The sequence below is a fragment of the Pan paniscus genome, chromosome 1 (genome assembly GCF_029289425.2).
Source record: "Pan paniscus chromosome 1, NHGRI_mPanPan1-v2.0_pri, whole genome shotgun sequence".
Classification (NCBI taxonomy): Eukaryota; Metazoa; Chordata; class Mammalia; order Primates; family Hominidae; genus Pan; species Pan paniscus.
In genome coordinates this window covers 174,387,117-174,399,462 of record NC_073249.2, presented here as the reverse complement: position 1 = coordinate 174,399,462, position 12,346 = coordinate 174,387,117, and the positions used below count along the sequence as shown (strand labels likewise).

The window sequence follows — 12,346 nt, the reverse complement described above, 5'->3', positions numbered from 1 at the left end:
ACAGCTCTTTTTGACGTAAAGAACTTTGTACTGCTGACCATCAAAAAAATGCTCTTAGCTGTGCCTTAGTAATACCCAGCCATATAAAGTTAAAGTTTAATTACAAATGGAGGCAGACATCATTAGCTTCTTTAAACATATCCTTACCCTTAAAAGATAATTGATGCCAATGGTCAATACTTAAATGATGCCAGAGCAATGGACAATGAGGTCCCATACGACAACCATTAAAAAAGGCCAGAAACAAAATTCCATGTATCATCAGTCTATATATATCACAAAGTCCCCCGAAATCTAACCTCATTATGATAGGAAACATTCCATGAACTGTCTCTCGTTTGATCAATATTAAGCAGATGTCTGTTAAACAGATAATGAAAGAGTTTTTAAAGTTGAATATGGTAGTCCTACCTACATTTTTCCAATAATAATAGCAATAATGCTGCTAATGAGCATAAATCATAATAGTAAAAATAATAATAAAAGCAAGCACTGTTTATGAATGTCTACTTTAGCACCTACTACATTCAAAAGCATTCAATGTTTCTGTTCCTCATATCAACACTGAAATATTATCATTATTACATTTTTAATGATGATGAAACTCAGACTTATGCAGATTGTTAAGGCCAAAATGTTAGAATTAGGATTCTGACTAGTTATTTCTGGCTCTAAATACCATGCCTTGGTATTTCTATTACTTCATGCTACCTCAGTGACTCCTAATCCATGGGTAAGGAGAGAATACAGACAAACCACCAAGAAAATCAAATTTGTGGTCCATTTTTGTTAATCATAGTATTCTGGCAAAGTGGCAAATGATATTACTGGAGAATTAGTATATATGATCCCTATTTAAAGCCTAAACAACGATTATAATAATACAGAGAGTAGGCTGGGCGCGGTGGCACACGCCTGTAATCCCAGCACTCTGGGAGGCCCAGGTGGGCGGGTCACAAGGTCAGGAGATCGAGACCATCCTGGCTAACACGGTGAAACCCCATCTCTACTAAAAATACAAAAAAATTAGCCTGACATGGTGGTGGGCGCCTTTAGTCCCAGCTACTCGGGAGGCTGAGGCAGGAGAATGGCGTGAACCTGGGATGTGGAGCTTGCAGTGAGCCGAGATTGCGCCACTGCACTCCAGCCTGGGCGACAGAGCGAGACTCTGTCTCAAAAAAAAAAAAAAAGAATAAGAATACAGAGAGTAATGCTGGCCTTGGCAGGCCTAATTAATTTATGGTAAATTTTAAATATCATCCAGTGAACAAATTTGTTAAAAAACAAATCACTCCTAGCCAGGCTAATTAAGAAGAGAAGGTATATAAATTACTAACAACAGAAATGAAAGAGGGGATATCAATACATATCTCATGGACATTAAAAGAATAATAACACTATGAACTACAATTTTGATAACCTAGATGAAATGAACTAATTCCTTAAAAGACACAATATACCAGCCAGGGGCGGTGGCTCACGCCTATAATCCCAGCACTTTGGGAGGCCAAGGCAGGCGGATCACCTGAGGTCAGGAGTTCAAGACCAGCCTGGCCAACATTGGTGAAACCCTGTCTCTACTAAAAATACAAAAATGAGCCGGGTATGGTGGCGGGCACCTGTAATCCCAGGTACTCCAGAGGCTGAGGAAGGAGATTTGCTTGAACCCAGGAGGCGGAGATTGCAGTGAGCCGAGATCACGCCACTGTACTCCAGCCTGGGCAACAGAGTGAGATTCCATCTCAAAAAAAAAAAAAAAGACACAATATGCCAAAACTCACACAAGAAGAAACAGAAAATCTGAATGGGCCTATATCTATTAAATAAACTGAATCAATAATTAATAACCATCCAAAAAAGAAAGCACTAGGCCTAGATGGGTACACTGATGAATTCTACCAAACATTTAAGGAAGAAATGAAACCAATTCTCGAAGAATCAGTTAGGAAGTGTTCCTTCTGCCTCATCTTTCAGAGGACAGAAGCAGAAGGAACACTTCCTAACTCATTCTACAAGGCCAGCATTACCCTAATACCAAAACCAGACAAAGACATTGTAAGTAAAGAAAACTACAGACCAATCTCTCATGAACAATGATGCAAAATTCCTCAACAAAATATTAGCAAATCAAATCCAATAATGTACAAAAGAGAGTTATACAAAGCAGGTTCAACATCTCAAAATCAAGTGATGTAATTGTGATGTTATAATTGGCCTCCAAACCCATTTCCTGACATACAACTCGTAACATACAACTCTTGGAATCTCCAAAGAGAAGTCTTTTTGTATGCAAGCAAGTTGACTACTGGCTGACAGCCCCTAGGTATCTTTAAAATGGGGGTTGGTCACCAGAAAGACCAAGGCATGATTACAGGGTTGGGACTTTCAGCCCTATGCCCCAACCTTTGGGGAGCGGAGAAGGGCTAAAGGTTAAGTTGATCACCAATGGCGAACAGCTTGGCTTAATCAATCTTGCATATGTAATGAAGCCTCCATAAAAACCCAAAGGTCTCGGTCCAAATAGCTTCTTGATAGCTGAACACATGGAGGTTCCTAGATGGTGGTATGCCCTGATAGGGCATGAAAACTCCTCATCCCTTCTCCCATACCTTGTTTTATGTATTTCTTCATTTATATCCTTTGTAATATCCCTTATAATAAACCAGTAAGCCTAAGTAAATGGTTGAGTTCTGTGAGCCATTCTAGCAAATTAATCAAACCCAAAGAGGTTGTCACAGGAACCCAAACTTTAAGTTTGGTCAGTCAGAAGTTCTGGAGGGCCTAGACTTGCAACTGGTGTCTAAACTGGGGATAGTCTTGTGGGACTGAGCCGTCAACCAGTGGAATCTGATACTATAGATGGTGCCAGAATTGAATTGGAGGACACCATGGTGTTCAACGCAGAAGTGGTTGCTTGCTTGGCATATGGGGAAAACCCCCCCAACACATTTGGTCACAGAAGTCTTCTGTGATTATTGTTGTTGAGTAAGAGAATAGAAAAAACATTTTGGGGGCTGGGCGTGGGGGCTCAGGCCTGTAATCCCAGCACTTTGGGAGGCTGAGGCAGGTGGATCACCTGACATAAGGAGTTCGAGACTAGCCTGCGTGGCGAAACCCCGTCTCTACTAAAAATACAAAAAAATTAGCCGGGCATGGTGGTGGGCACTTGTAATCCCACCTACTGTGGAGGCTGAGGCAGGAGAATCGCTTGAACCCAGGAGGCGGAGGCTGGAGTAAGCCGAGATTGCAACACTGCACTCCAGCATGGGTGACAAGAGCGAAACTCTGTCTCAAAAAAAAAAAGAAATAAAAAACATTTTGGGTTTGAGTGTGTGTTTTCTCCTCAGTAACCCATCACATCAACAGGCTAAAGAAGAAAAGTCACGATCAATAGATGCAGAAAAAGCATTTGACAAAATCCAACACACATTCATGATTAAAAAAAAAAAAAAACTCTATAAACTAAGAATGGAGGAAAATTTCCTCAGCTTGTTAAACAAATCTACAAAAATCCTACAGCTAACATCATACTCAAATGGTGAAAAACTCAATGCTTTCCCTTGTAAAATCAGGAATAATACAAGGATGTTCTCTTTCACCACTCCTTTTCAACATCTGGGAAGTCTTAGGTAATGCTGACACTGGAAGTTCTAGCTAATGCAATGAAACAAGAAAAGGAAATAAAAGGTATACAGGTTGAGAAGAAATAAAACTGTTCACATATGACATGATAATCCATGCATAAAATCCAAATTGAAACAATACTCCAAGAATAAGCAATTACAGCAAGTTTACAAGACACAAGATTAATATAAAAAATTCAAACACTTTCCCAGATACATGCAATGAACAAGTGGAATTTGAAATTAGAAATACAATACCATTTACATCAGCACCAAAAAATGAAATACATAGGTGTAAGTCTAACAAAATATGTGCAAGGGCTACATGAGGAAAACTACAAAACTCTGATGAGCAAAATCAACAGAACTAAATAAATGGAGAGATATTCCATTATAATTGACAAGAAGACTCAAAATTGTCAAGATGTCAGTTCTTCCCTACTTGGTCTCCAGATTCAATTCAATCCCAATCAAAATTCTAGCAAGTCATTTTGTGGATATAGACAAACTGATTCTAAAGTTTACATAGAGAGGCAAAAGACTCAGAATAGCTAACACAATATTGAAGGAGAAGAACAAAGCTGCAAGACTGATGCAACCCAACCTCAAGAGTTATTATAACACTACTATAAATAAGAGAGTATGGCATTGGTGAAATAATAATTAATCAATGCAACAGTGGAGGGCCCAAAAGTCTATAAATATAATACATAAATATAGTCAACTGATCCTTGACAAAGGAGCAAAGACAATACAGTGGAGAAATAATATTCTTTTCAACAAATGGTATTGAAACAAATGAACATCCACACGCAAAACAATGAATCTAGGCATAGACCTTATACCCTTCACAAAAATTAACTCTAAATGGCTCACAGGCCTAAATGTAAAATAAAACTCCTGGAAGAAAACACAAGAGAAAATCTGTATGACCTTGAGTATAGTGATATCTTTTTAGACACAACACCAAAGGCAAGAGCTATGAAAGAAATAATTGACAAGATGGACTTTACTAAAATTAAAATTTTCTGCTCTGCAAAAGACAACGTCAAGGGAATGAAAAAACAAGCCACAGACATGGAGAACATAGTTGCAAAACACACATCTGATAAAGGACTATTATTCAAAATACACAAAGAACTCCTTAAACTCAACAGTAAGAAAATAACCTGTTTAAAAAAATGGACCAAAGAACCTCACCAAAGAAGACATATGAATGGCAAAATAAGCATATGAAAAGATTTCCGCATAATGTCATCAGGGAGATGCAAATTAAAACAACAGTGGCCAGGTGAGGTGGCTCACACTTGTAATCCCAGCACTCACTTTGGGAGGCCAAGGCAGGCAAATTACTTGAGCCCGGAGCTCGAGACCAACCTGGGCAACATGGAGAAACCCTATCTCTATAAAACATACAAAAACTAGCCAGACATGGTGGCTCATGTCTGTAATCCCAGCTACTTGGGAGGCTTACTTAGGAGGATCACTTGAGCCCAGGAAGTGGAGGTTGCAGTGAGTGGAGATTGTGCCACTGTAATCTAGCGTGGGCAACAGAGCAAGACCCTCTCTCAAAAATAAATAAATAGATAAATAAAACAAAATATTAGATTGAAGCAAAAGTAATTGCGGTTTTGCCATTAAAAGTAATCTCAACACTTTGAGAGGCCGAGGTGGGCTTGAGCCCAGGAGTTCGAGACCAGCCTGAGCAACATGGCAAAACCCCATCTCTACTAAATATATAAAAAATTAGCTGGGCTTGGTGGTGTGCACCCGTAGTTCCAGCTATTCAGGAGGCTGAGGTGGGAGAATCACCTTAGCCTGGGAAGTTGAGGCTGCAGGGAGCCATGATTGCACCACTACAGTCCAGCCCGGGCGGCAACAAGAGTGAGACACTACCTTTAAAAAAAAAAAAAAAAAAAAAGACGGGGGAGAGGAAGGGAGGGGAGGGCAGGGGAGGGGGGAGAGGGAGGGAGGAAGGATGGACAGACAGATGATTATACACCTAAAGGAAAGAAAGAAAGACTACTACACACCTAAGAGAATGGCCAAAATCCAGAACATGGACAAGTACTCAAATGCTGGGTGGATGTGGAGCAACAGGAACTCTCACACATTGCTGGTAGAAATGCAAACTGGTACAGCCACTTGGGAAAACAGCTGGCCATTTCTTACAAAACTAAACATACTCGTACATATGATTCAGCAATGTGACTCCTTCGTATTCACCCAAAAGACCTGAAAACTATGTCCATACAAAAACTTGCACACAGATGTCTGTAACAGCTTTATTCTTAATAGCCAAAACTTGGAAGTAAAACAGATATTTTTCCATATGTGAATGAATAAACTGTGGTACATCCCAACAATGGAGTATTACTGAGCACTAAAAAGAAATGACAGGCCAGGCATGGTGGCTCATGCCTGTAATCCCAGCACTTCGGGAGGCCGGGGCGGGTGGATCACCTGAGGTCAGACATTAGAGACCAGCCTGGCCAACATGGTAAAACCCCACTCTACTAAAAATACAAAAACCAGCAGGGCGTGGTGGTGCACACCTGTAATCCCAGCTACTCAGGAGGCTTAGGCAAGAGAATTGCTTTAATCGCTTGAACCCCGGAGGTGGAGGTTGCAGTGAGCTGAGATCGTGCCACTGCACTCCAGCCTGGGCAACAGAGCGAGACTGTGTCTCAAAAAAAAAAAAAAAAAAAAAAGATAAAATAGATTTAGAGGTTCAACAAAAAAGTCTGAACATTTAAAAATTAAAAAAAAAAAAGAAAGAAAAAGAAAAAGAAAAAGAAATGAGCTATCAAGCCATGAAAAGACATAGAGGAAATTTAAACACATATCACTGAGTGATGGAAGTCAATCTGAAAAGGCTACATACTATATGATTCCAACAATATGATATTCTGGAAAAGTCAAAACTATGAAGACAACAGCACAAAGATTAGTGGTTGCCAGGGGTTGAGGGGAGGATGACTAGGCAAAGTACAAAAATTTTTAAGGCACTGAAAACTGTATGATACTGTAATGGCATATATTGATGTATCATTGATTATGATAAAATGTGTACATCATTATATATTGTCCAAACCCTTAGAATATACAACATCAAGAATAAATGTTAATTGCAAACTATGGACTTCGGGTGATTATATGTCAATGTAGGTTCATCAGTTGTAAAAAATGTACCACTCTGGTGGGGTTAATAATGGGGGAGGCTATGCATGTGTGGGTACAGGAGGTATGTTGGAAACTCTTTACAGTCCTCTCAATTTTGCTGTGAACTTAAAACTGCTCTGAAAAAATACTTTAAACACACACCCAAACATACATCACCCAACACAGATTCAGCAACTTAAATCTTTGGCTAGGAAAGGATTCCCATCCATTGTTTAAAACAGGGAAGGAAACGCTGGTAAAACCATATATATTCATTAGAACTTCTTAAAACTTACTAAGGCTGACACCTACTATACGGTTTATAATTTTGTGATTTTCCTTTTTTTTCTTTTCTTTTTTTTTTTGAGATGGACTCTCCCTCTCTGTCACCAGGCTGGAGTGCAGTGGTGAGATCTCAGTTCACTGCAACCTCTGCCTCCCGGGTTCAAGCAATTCTCCTGCCTCAGTCTCCTGAGTAGCTGGGATTACAGGCACGCACCACCACGCCCGGCTAATTTTTATATTTTTAGTAGAGACGGGGTTTCACCATGTTGGCCAGGATGGTCTCGATCTCTTGACCTCGTGATCTGCCCGCCTCGGCCTCCCAAAGTGCTGGGATTACAGGCGTGAGCCACCACGCCCAGCCTATTTTGTGATTTTCTTCTTTGCCATAACTATCAAAGTTTATGTGAAACCAGAATATGTGACTTTTCCAACCAAGTCTGATGCTTGTCTCCTAAATAAAAATAGTCACCATTCTAAAAAATTTGAATTGGATCCTCCCTAACGCCTACAAATCTACTTTGTGCCAAGAATCAGGCGGAACAGATGGATGATTAATATCTCCTTTGTACCAATTTCAGAGAGTATAAATTGACTACAAAAAGTCACCAATTCTGAGTGAATGAGTATAATCTGTTTCTTTCAATGTACATTCTTATGTTTAATGTAATTAATATGACTTCAGAAGAGATAAGGAAGAGTTTCCCTGGGTTCATTCTAAACCAAAATTCACAAGGTTGACCAAAGTATACATAAGAATAAATCAATCTTCATTGCCAGGCAACAGGAGGGAAAATATTCTAGAAAGAAGAAACTTATGTACTTGCATCTTGGAGACTATAAAATATATGAGTTCATGGCTGGCTACAAGAACTTCACAATCATCCACAGCACTCCAAGACTGTAAAATTTAAAAACATTACAAAAGATATTCAATGGTTCTATTCATCTAATATTCTTTTGGTAGTCTATATTCTCCCATAATAAATTTTTCAAAAATATTCATTGTTTAATTATAGCATTAATGGAAAGAGAAAACTTAGGACAACCATGATGGAAAAATCCTTCATGATGACATGAACCAAGCAAAATCTCCTGTGTTTAGATCTATTGTTTTCAAAAAAAACTCCTTTATAGTTTTCTTAAACACCTACCTCTTGTAGAACTGGGATAACAGGTGGCTTTCTCTGCTGCAGAAAGTACAGCACCATAAGGATATATGCATATGAAGATAAACTTCCCCTGGAAGCATCCCCAATGTCACATCGCTAAAAAACAACATGATTGAAAACAAAACTTCAGAGTCTTACTCCATGCAGAAGTATATTAAACATTCTGCCACATCATTTTTTTTTAACCCATAGAACTGGGTTAAACTGAGTTAAAAACAAACTGCACCGTCTATAATCCCAACACTCTGGGAGGTTGAGGTGAAAGAAAAGCTTCAGCCCAGGAAGTCAAGACCAGCCTGGGTAATGCAGTGAGACCCCATCTTACAAACAAACAAACAAACAAAAAACTACTATACATGACGTGGGGAAACAGGTACTCTCACACACTGCAGGTGAGAGTATAAATTAATACAAACACTATGAAGAATATTTGACAATATCACAATTACAAAAGCACATTTTCTTTGAACCAGCAATCCTATTCTAAGAATGTACCCTGCAAACATGCCAAAAAATATGTGAAATGACTAAGAAGGTTTTTTTAATTGCAGCACTATTATAATAGCAAAAAATCAGAAATAGTTTTAGGTTCATCAATAAAGTGCAGGCGCAGGTTTAAAATAATTAAGGACTATTCACATAATGGAATGGTATGCAACCATTAAAAAAAAGAACGAAGTCCCCTGATGGTCTCGTGGTTAGGATAAACATCTTTTTTAATAAATAAAAAACAAAGAACAAGGGGCTAACACGGTGAAACCCCATCTCTACTAAAAATAAAAAAGTTAGCCGGGTGTGGTGGCGGGCGCCTGTAGTCCCAGCTACTCGGGAGGCTGAGGCAGGAGAATGGCGTGAACCCAGGAGGCAGAGCTTGCAGTGAGCCGAGATAGCACCACTGCACTCCAGCCTGGGCGACACAGCGAGACTCCGTCTCAAAAAAAAAAGAACAAGGAAGCCAGACATGGTGGCTCATGCCTGTCATCTCAGCACTTCGAAAGGCTGAGGAGGGTGGATTGCTTGAGCCCAAGAGTTTAAGACCAGTCTGGGCAACATGGCGAAACCCCATCTCTACAAGAAATACAAAAAATAGTTGGGCATGGTGGCACACGCCTGTAGTCCTGGCTACTCAAGAGGCTGAGGTAGGAGGATCAATTGAGCCCAGGAGGTCAAGGCTGCAGTGAGCTGTAATCACACCACTTTACTCCAGCCTGGGCAACAGAGTGGAATCCTGCCTCAAAAATAAAAATAAAGGCTGGGGGTGGTGGCTCACGCCTCTAATCACAGCACTTTGGGAGGCCGAGGCGGGCGGAGGAGGTCAGGAGTTCAAGACCAGCCTGGCCAACATGGCAAAACCCCGTCTCTGCTAAAAATACAAAAATTAGCCAGGCGTGGTAGCAGGCACCTGTAATCCCAGCTACTCTGGAGGCTGAGGCAGGGAAAACTGCTTGAATCTAGGAGGTGGAGGCTGCAGTGAGCCGAGATTGTGCCACTGCACGCCAGCGTGGGTGACAGAGCAAGACGCCATCTCAAAAAAACATAAAATTAAAATAAAAATTAAAAATATATAGGGGAGGGGGGAGAGGAGAGGGAGGAGGAATGAAACCTGAAAGAATCTTCAGAGACTTCTTCCCTTGAGCAAGGATTTAGCTTATATCTATATTTAAAGGGAAAAGGGGTGATTTAATTAACAGAATTCTATGTAGTTATAACAAAACTGTCATGTTAGAGTTACCTTGTTAGGTGAATCTAGAAAAGTAGGCATATCAAGTCTTGTATGTAGTATGTGCCTGAATGCTTTTCTAAGATACACTCTTGTCTAGAAAGACATGTACAGGAATATCTTTAAAAATATGATTTCCAGTCAGGCACAGTAATCCCAGCACTTTGGGAGGCCGAGGCTGGAGGATCACTTGAGGTCAGGAGTTTGAGACCAGCCTGGCCAACACGGTGAAACCCCGTCTCTACTAAAAATACAAAAATTAGCCAGGCATGGTGGTGAGTGCCTGTAATCCCAGCTACTTGGGAGGCTGAGGCAGGAGAATCGCTTAAACCCAGGAGGCGGAGGTTGCAGTGAGCTGAGATCCCACCACTGCACTCCAGCCTGGGTGACAGAGTGAGACTCCATCTCAACAACAGGAACAACAACAACAACAACAACAGCCTTCCTATTAGAAAGAGGAAGCATTATGAAATGAAAATCTGACCAAGTCTCTCCCCTACTAAAACTCTTCCACTAACACATTAATAAAATTAATCATTCTACTGAGCAGCTACCATAAAGCAGGCACTGCAATGAACTAGAGAAACAGAGGTCCCTGTTCTCACCTAGTTTACACAATTAGCAAAAGAATGAGAAAATTAAATTCAATGTCATAACAAGTGTTATAATAGGAGAAGCGTAAGGTATTATTGGTATTGTTTTGTTTTCTGGGTCAGAAAAACTTATCACTAAACTCAAATATAAGATTTCTTAACTCAGAAATTCTTAACTAGGATGATATGCCAACTCCCATGCCTGGGGCTGAAATCACTGCATTGAGAAATGTTACTGCTGAGAAACTGACTAGTCAGTTGCACATGAGAATAGAGCACATACAGGAAAAAAAAGACAGAGCCACCCTACTCTGATAGGTATCTATTCAAGCTATATAATACTGAAAGTTTCTTTTTTAAAAGCTCAGATAAACAAAACTGAGACAAAATTTTTCACAAATCTGACATTAGCTATGTTTCATTTTAATTATCATGAACAAAGCAGATCATTAATTTTTTCATAAATACCTTAGCAAACACTTTCATAGTATATCCCAAATACTGCACTCTAGGATCAATAGCTGCATAAGTAGCTAGCATTCTTGTGTTATGTTGAGCCTGAAAAATAATTACATATTTGAAAGGATTTCAAATTTCTTAAAATTAAACTACAAATCAGATTTAAAAATAAAATACACTCCAAATACAAAATATATAAATGTAAAATGTAAAACACCTATTAATGAGTCAAATAAAAACTGACCTTCAATCTGAAGGAACTATCAAGATAACTAGTAAAATACTTTTTCCTTATACTGTTCACATTTGAAAGTTTTAAACATAGAGTCAGTAATCTGTAAACTTTTAAAATGAAAAGTATATACATGGCCCATAAAGATAAACTTACCAACGTATTATATAAACTGATATCGCCTTCTAACCCACTTCGTCTGTGTTCAAATTTTACTATAGGCACTTTGGCAGTAGTTATAGGCAAAATGTTTCTTAAACCTAATTTAAAAAAAAAAGACTTCAGTAGGTTAAATAATTTTCATATATGCTAAAAAAATTTATTTTGTTTTAAAGATAAGATTTAAAATTCATACCTGGATGTCTCTTAAGAATTTTTGCCAAATTTTCAATTATTTCCTTACAATTTAATTTCTAAAAAACAAATCAAATAAATAAAAGTTTGACTCAATTTCACCTTGTGCAAATTCTAATCTAAGCATTTAATAGTAGCATTTACAATTTCCAGCCATAAAGCTCTATAATAACCTTGCTACTCCAAGTAAGTGATTCATAGACCTACAGTATCAGCATAATCTGGAAACTTGATAGAAATGCAGAATCTGAGGACCCTCCCCAGTCTACTAAATCATAATCTGCATTTTAACAGGATCCCAAGGTAATTCACATGCAGATTAAAGTTTGAGAAGCACAAAAACAGGAGAAGAATATGGTTTTCAATAAGTGAATAAACAACTAGAGGCGAGTTTGGTGAGGGCAAAACAATATACTGATTAAGTAAGTACATAGGCTCTGAATTGAGACAAACCTGGATTCAAATCTTTTTTTTTTTTTTGAGACGGAGTCTTGCTCTTTCGCCCAGGCCGGAGTGCAGTGGTGCTATCTCGGCTCACTGCAAGCTCTGCCTCCCGGGTTCATGCCATTCTCCTGTCTCAGCCTCCCGAGTTGCTGGGACTACAGGCACCCGCCACCGTGCCCGGCTAATTTTTTTGTATTTTTAGTAGAGACCGGGTTTCACCGTGTTCACCAGGATGGTCTCGATCTCCTGACCTCGTGATCCGCCCGCCTCAGCCTCCCAAAGTGCTGGGATTACAGGCGTGAGCC

At 39.3% G+C, this 12,346-nt stretch overlaps 1 protein-coding gene across 23 annotated transcripts in view; it reads right to left on the bottom strand.

The window, feature by feature from the left end:
- Positions 1-12,346, bottom strand: part of TUT4 (terminal uridylyl transferase 4) — a 130,626-nt gene that overhangs the window by 26,789 nt on the left and 91,491 nt on the right. For 17 of the 23 annotated variants that reach the window (XM_063607544.1, XM_008967906.4, XM_063607549.1 and 14 more), the window contains 4 exons: positions 11,599-11,656; positions 11,400-11,503; positions 11,021-11,110; positions 8,222-8,335 (listed from right to left, as the gene is read on the bottom strand). In XM_063607544.1, the coding sequence (XP_063463614.1) occupies positions 8,222-8,335; positions 11,021-11,110; positions 11,400-11,503; positions 11,599-11,656 (366 nt within the window). The remainder of the gene's footprint in view (positions 1-8,221; positions 8,336-11,020; positions 11,111-11,399; positions 11,504-11,598; positions 11,657-12,346) is intronic. The other 6 variants (XM_063607563.1, XM_063607558.1, XM_063607566.1 and 3 more) reach the window with 1 other exon arrangement.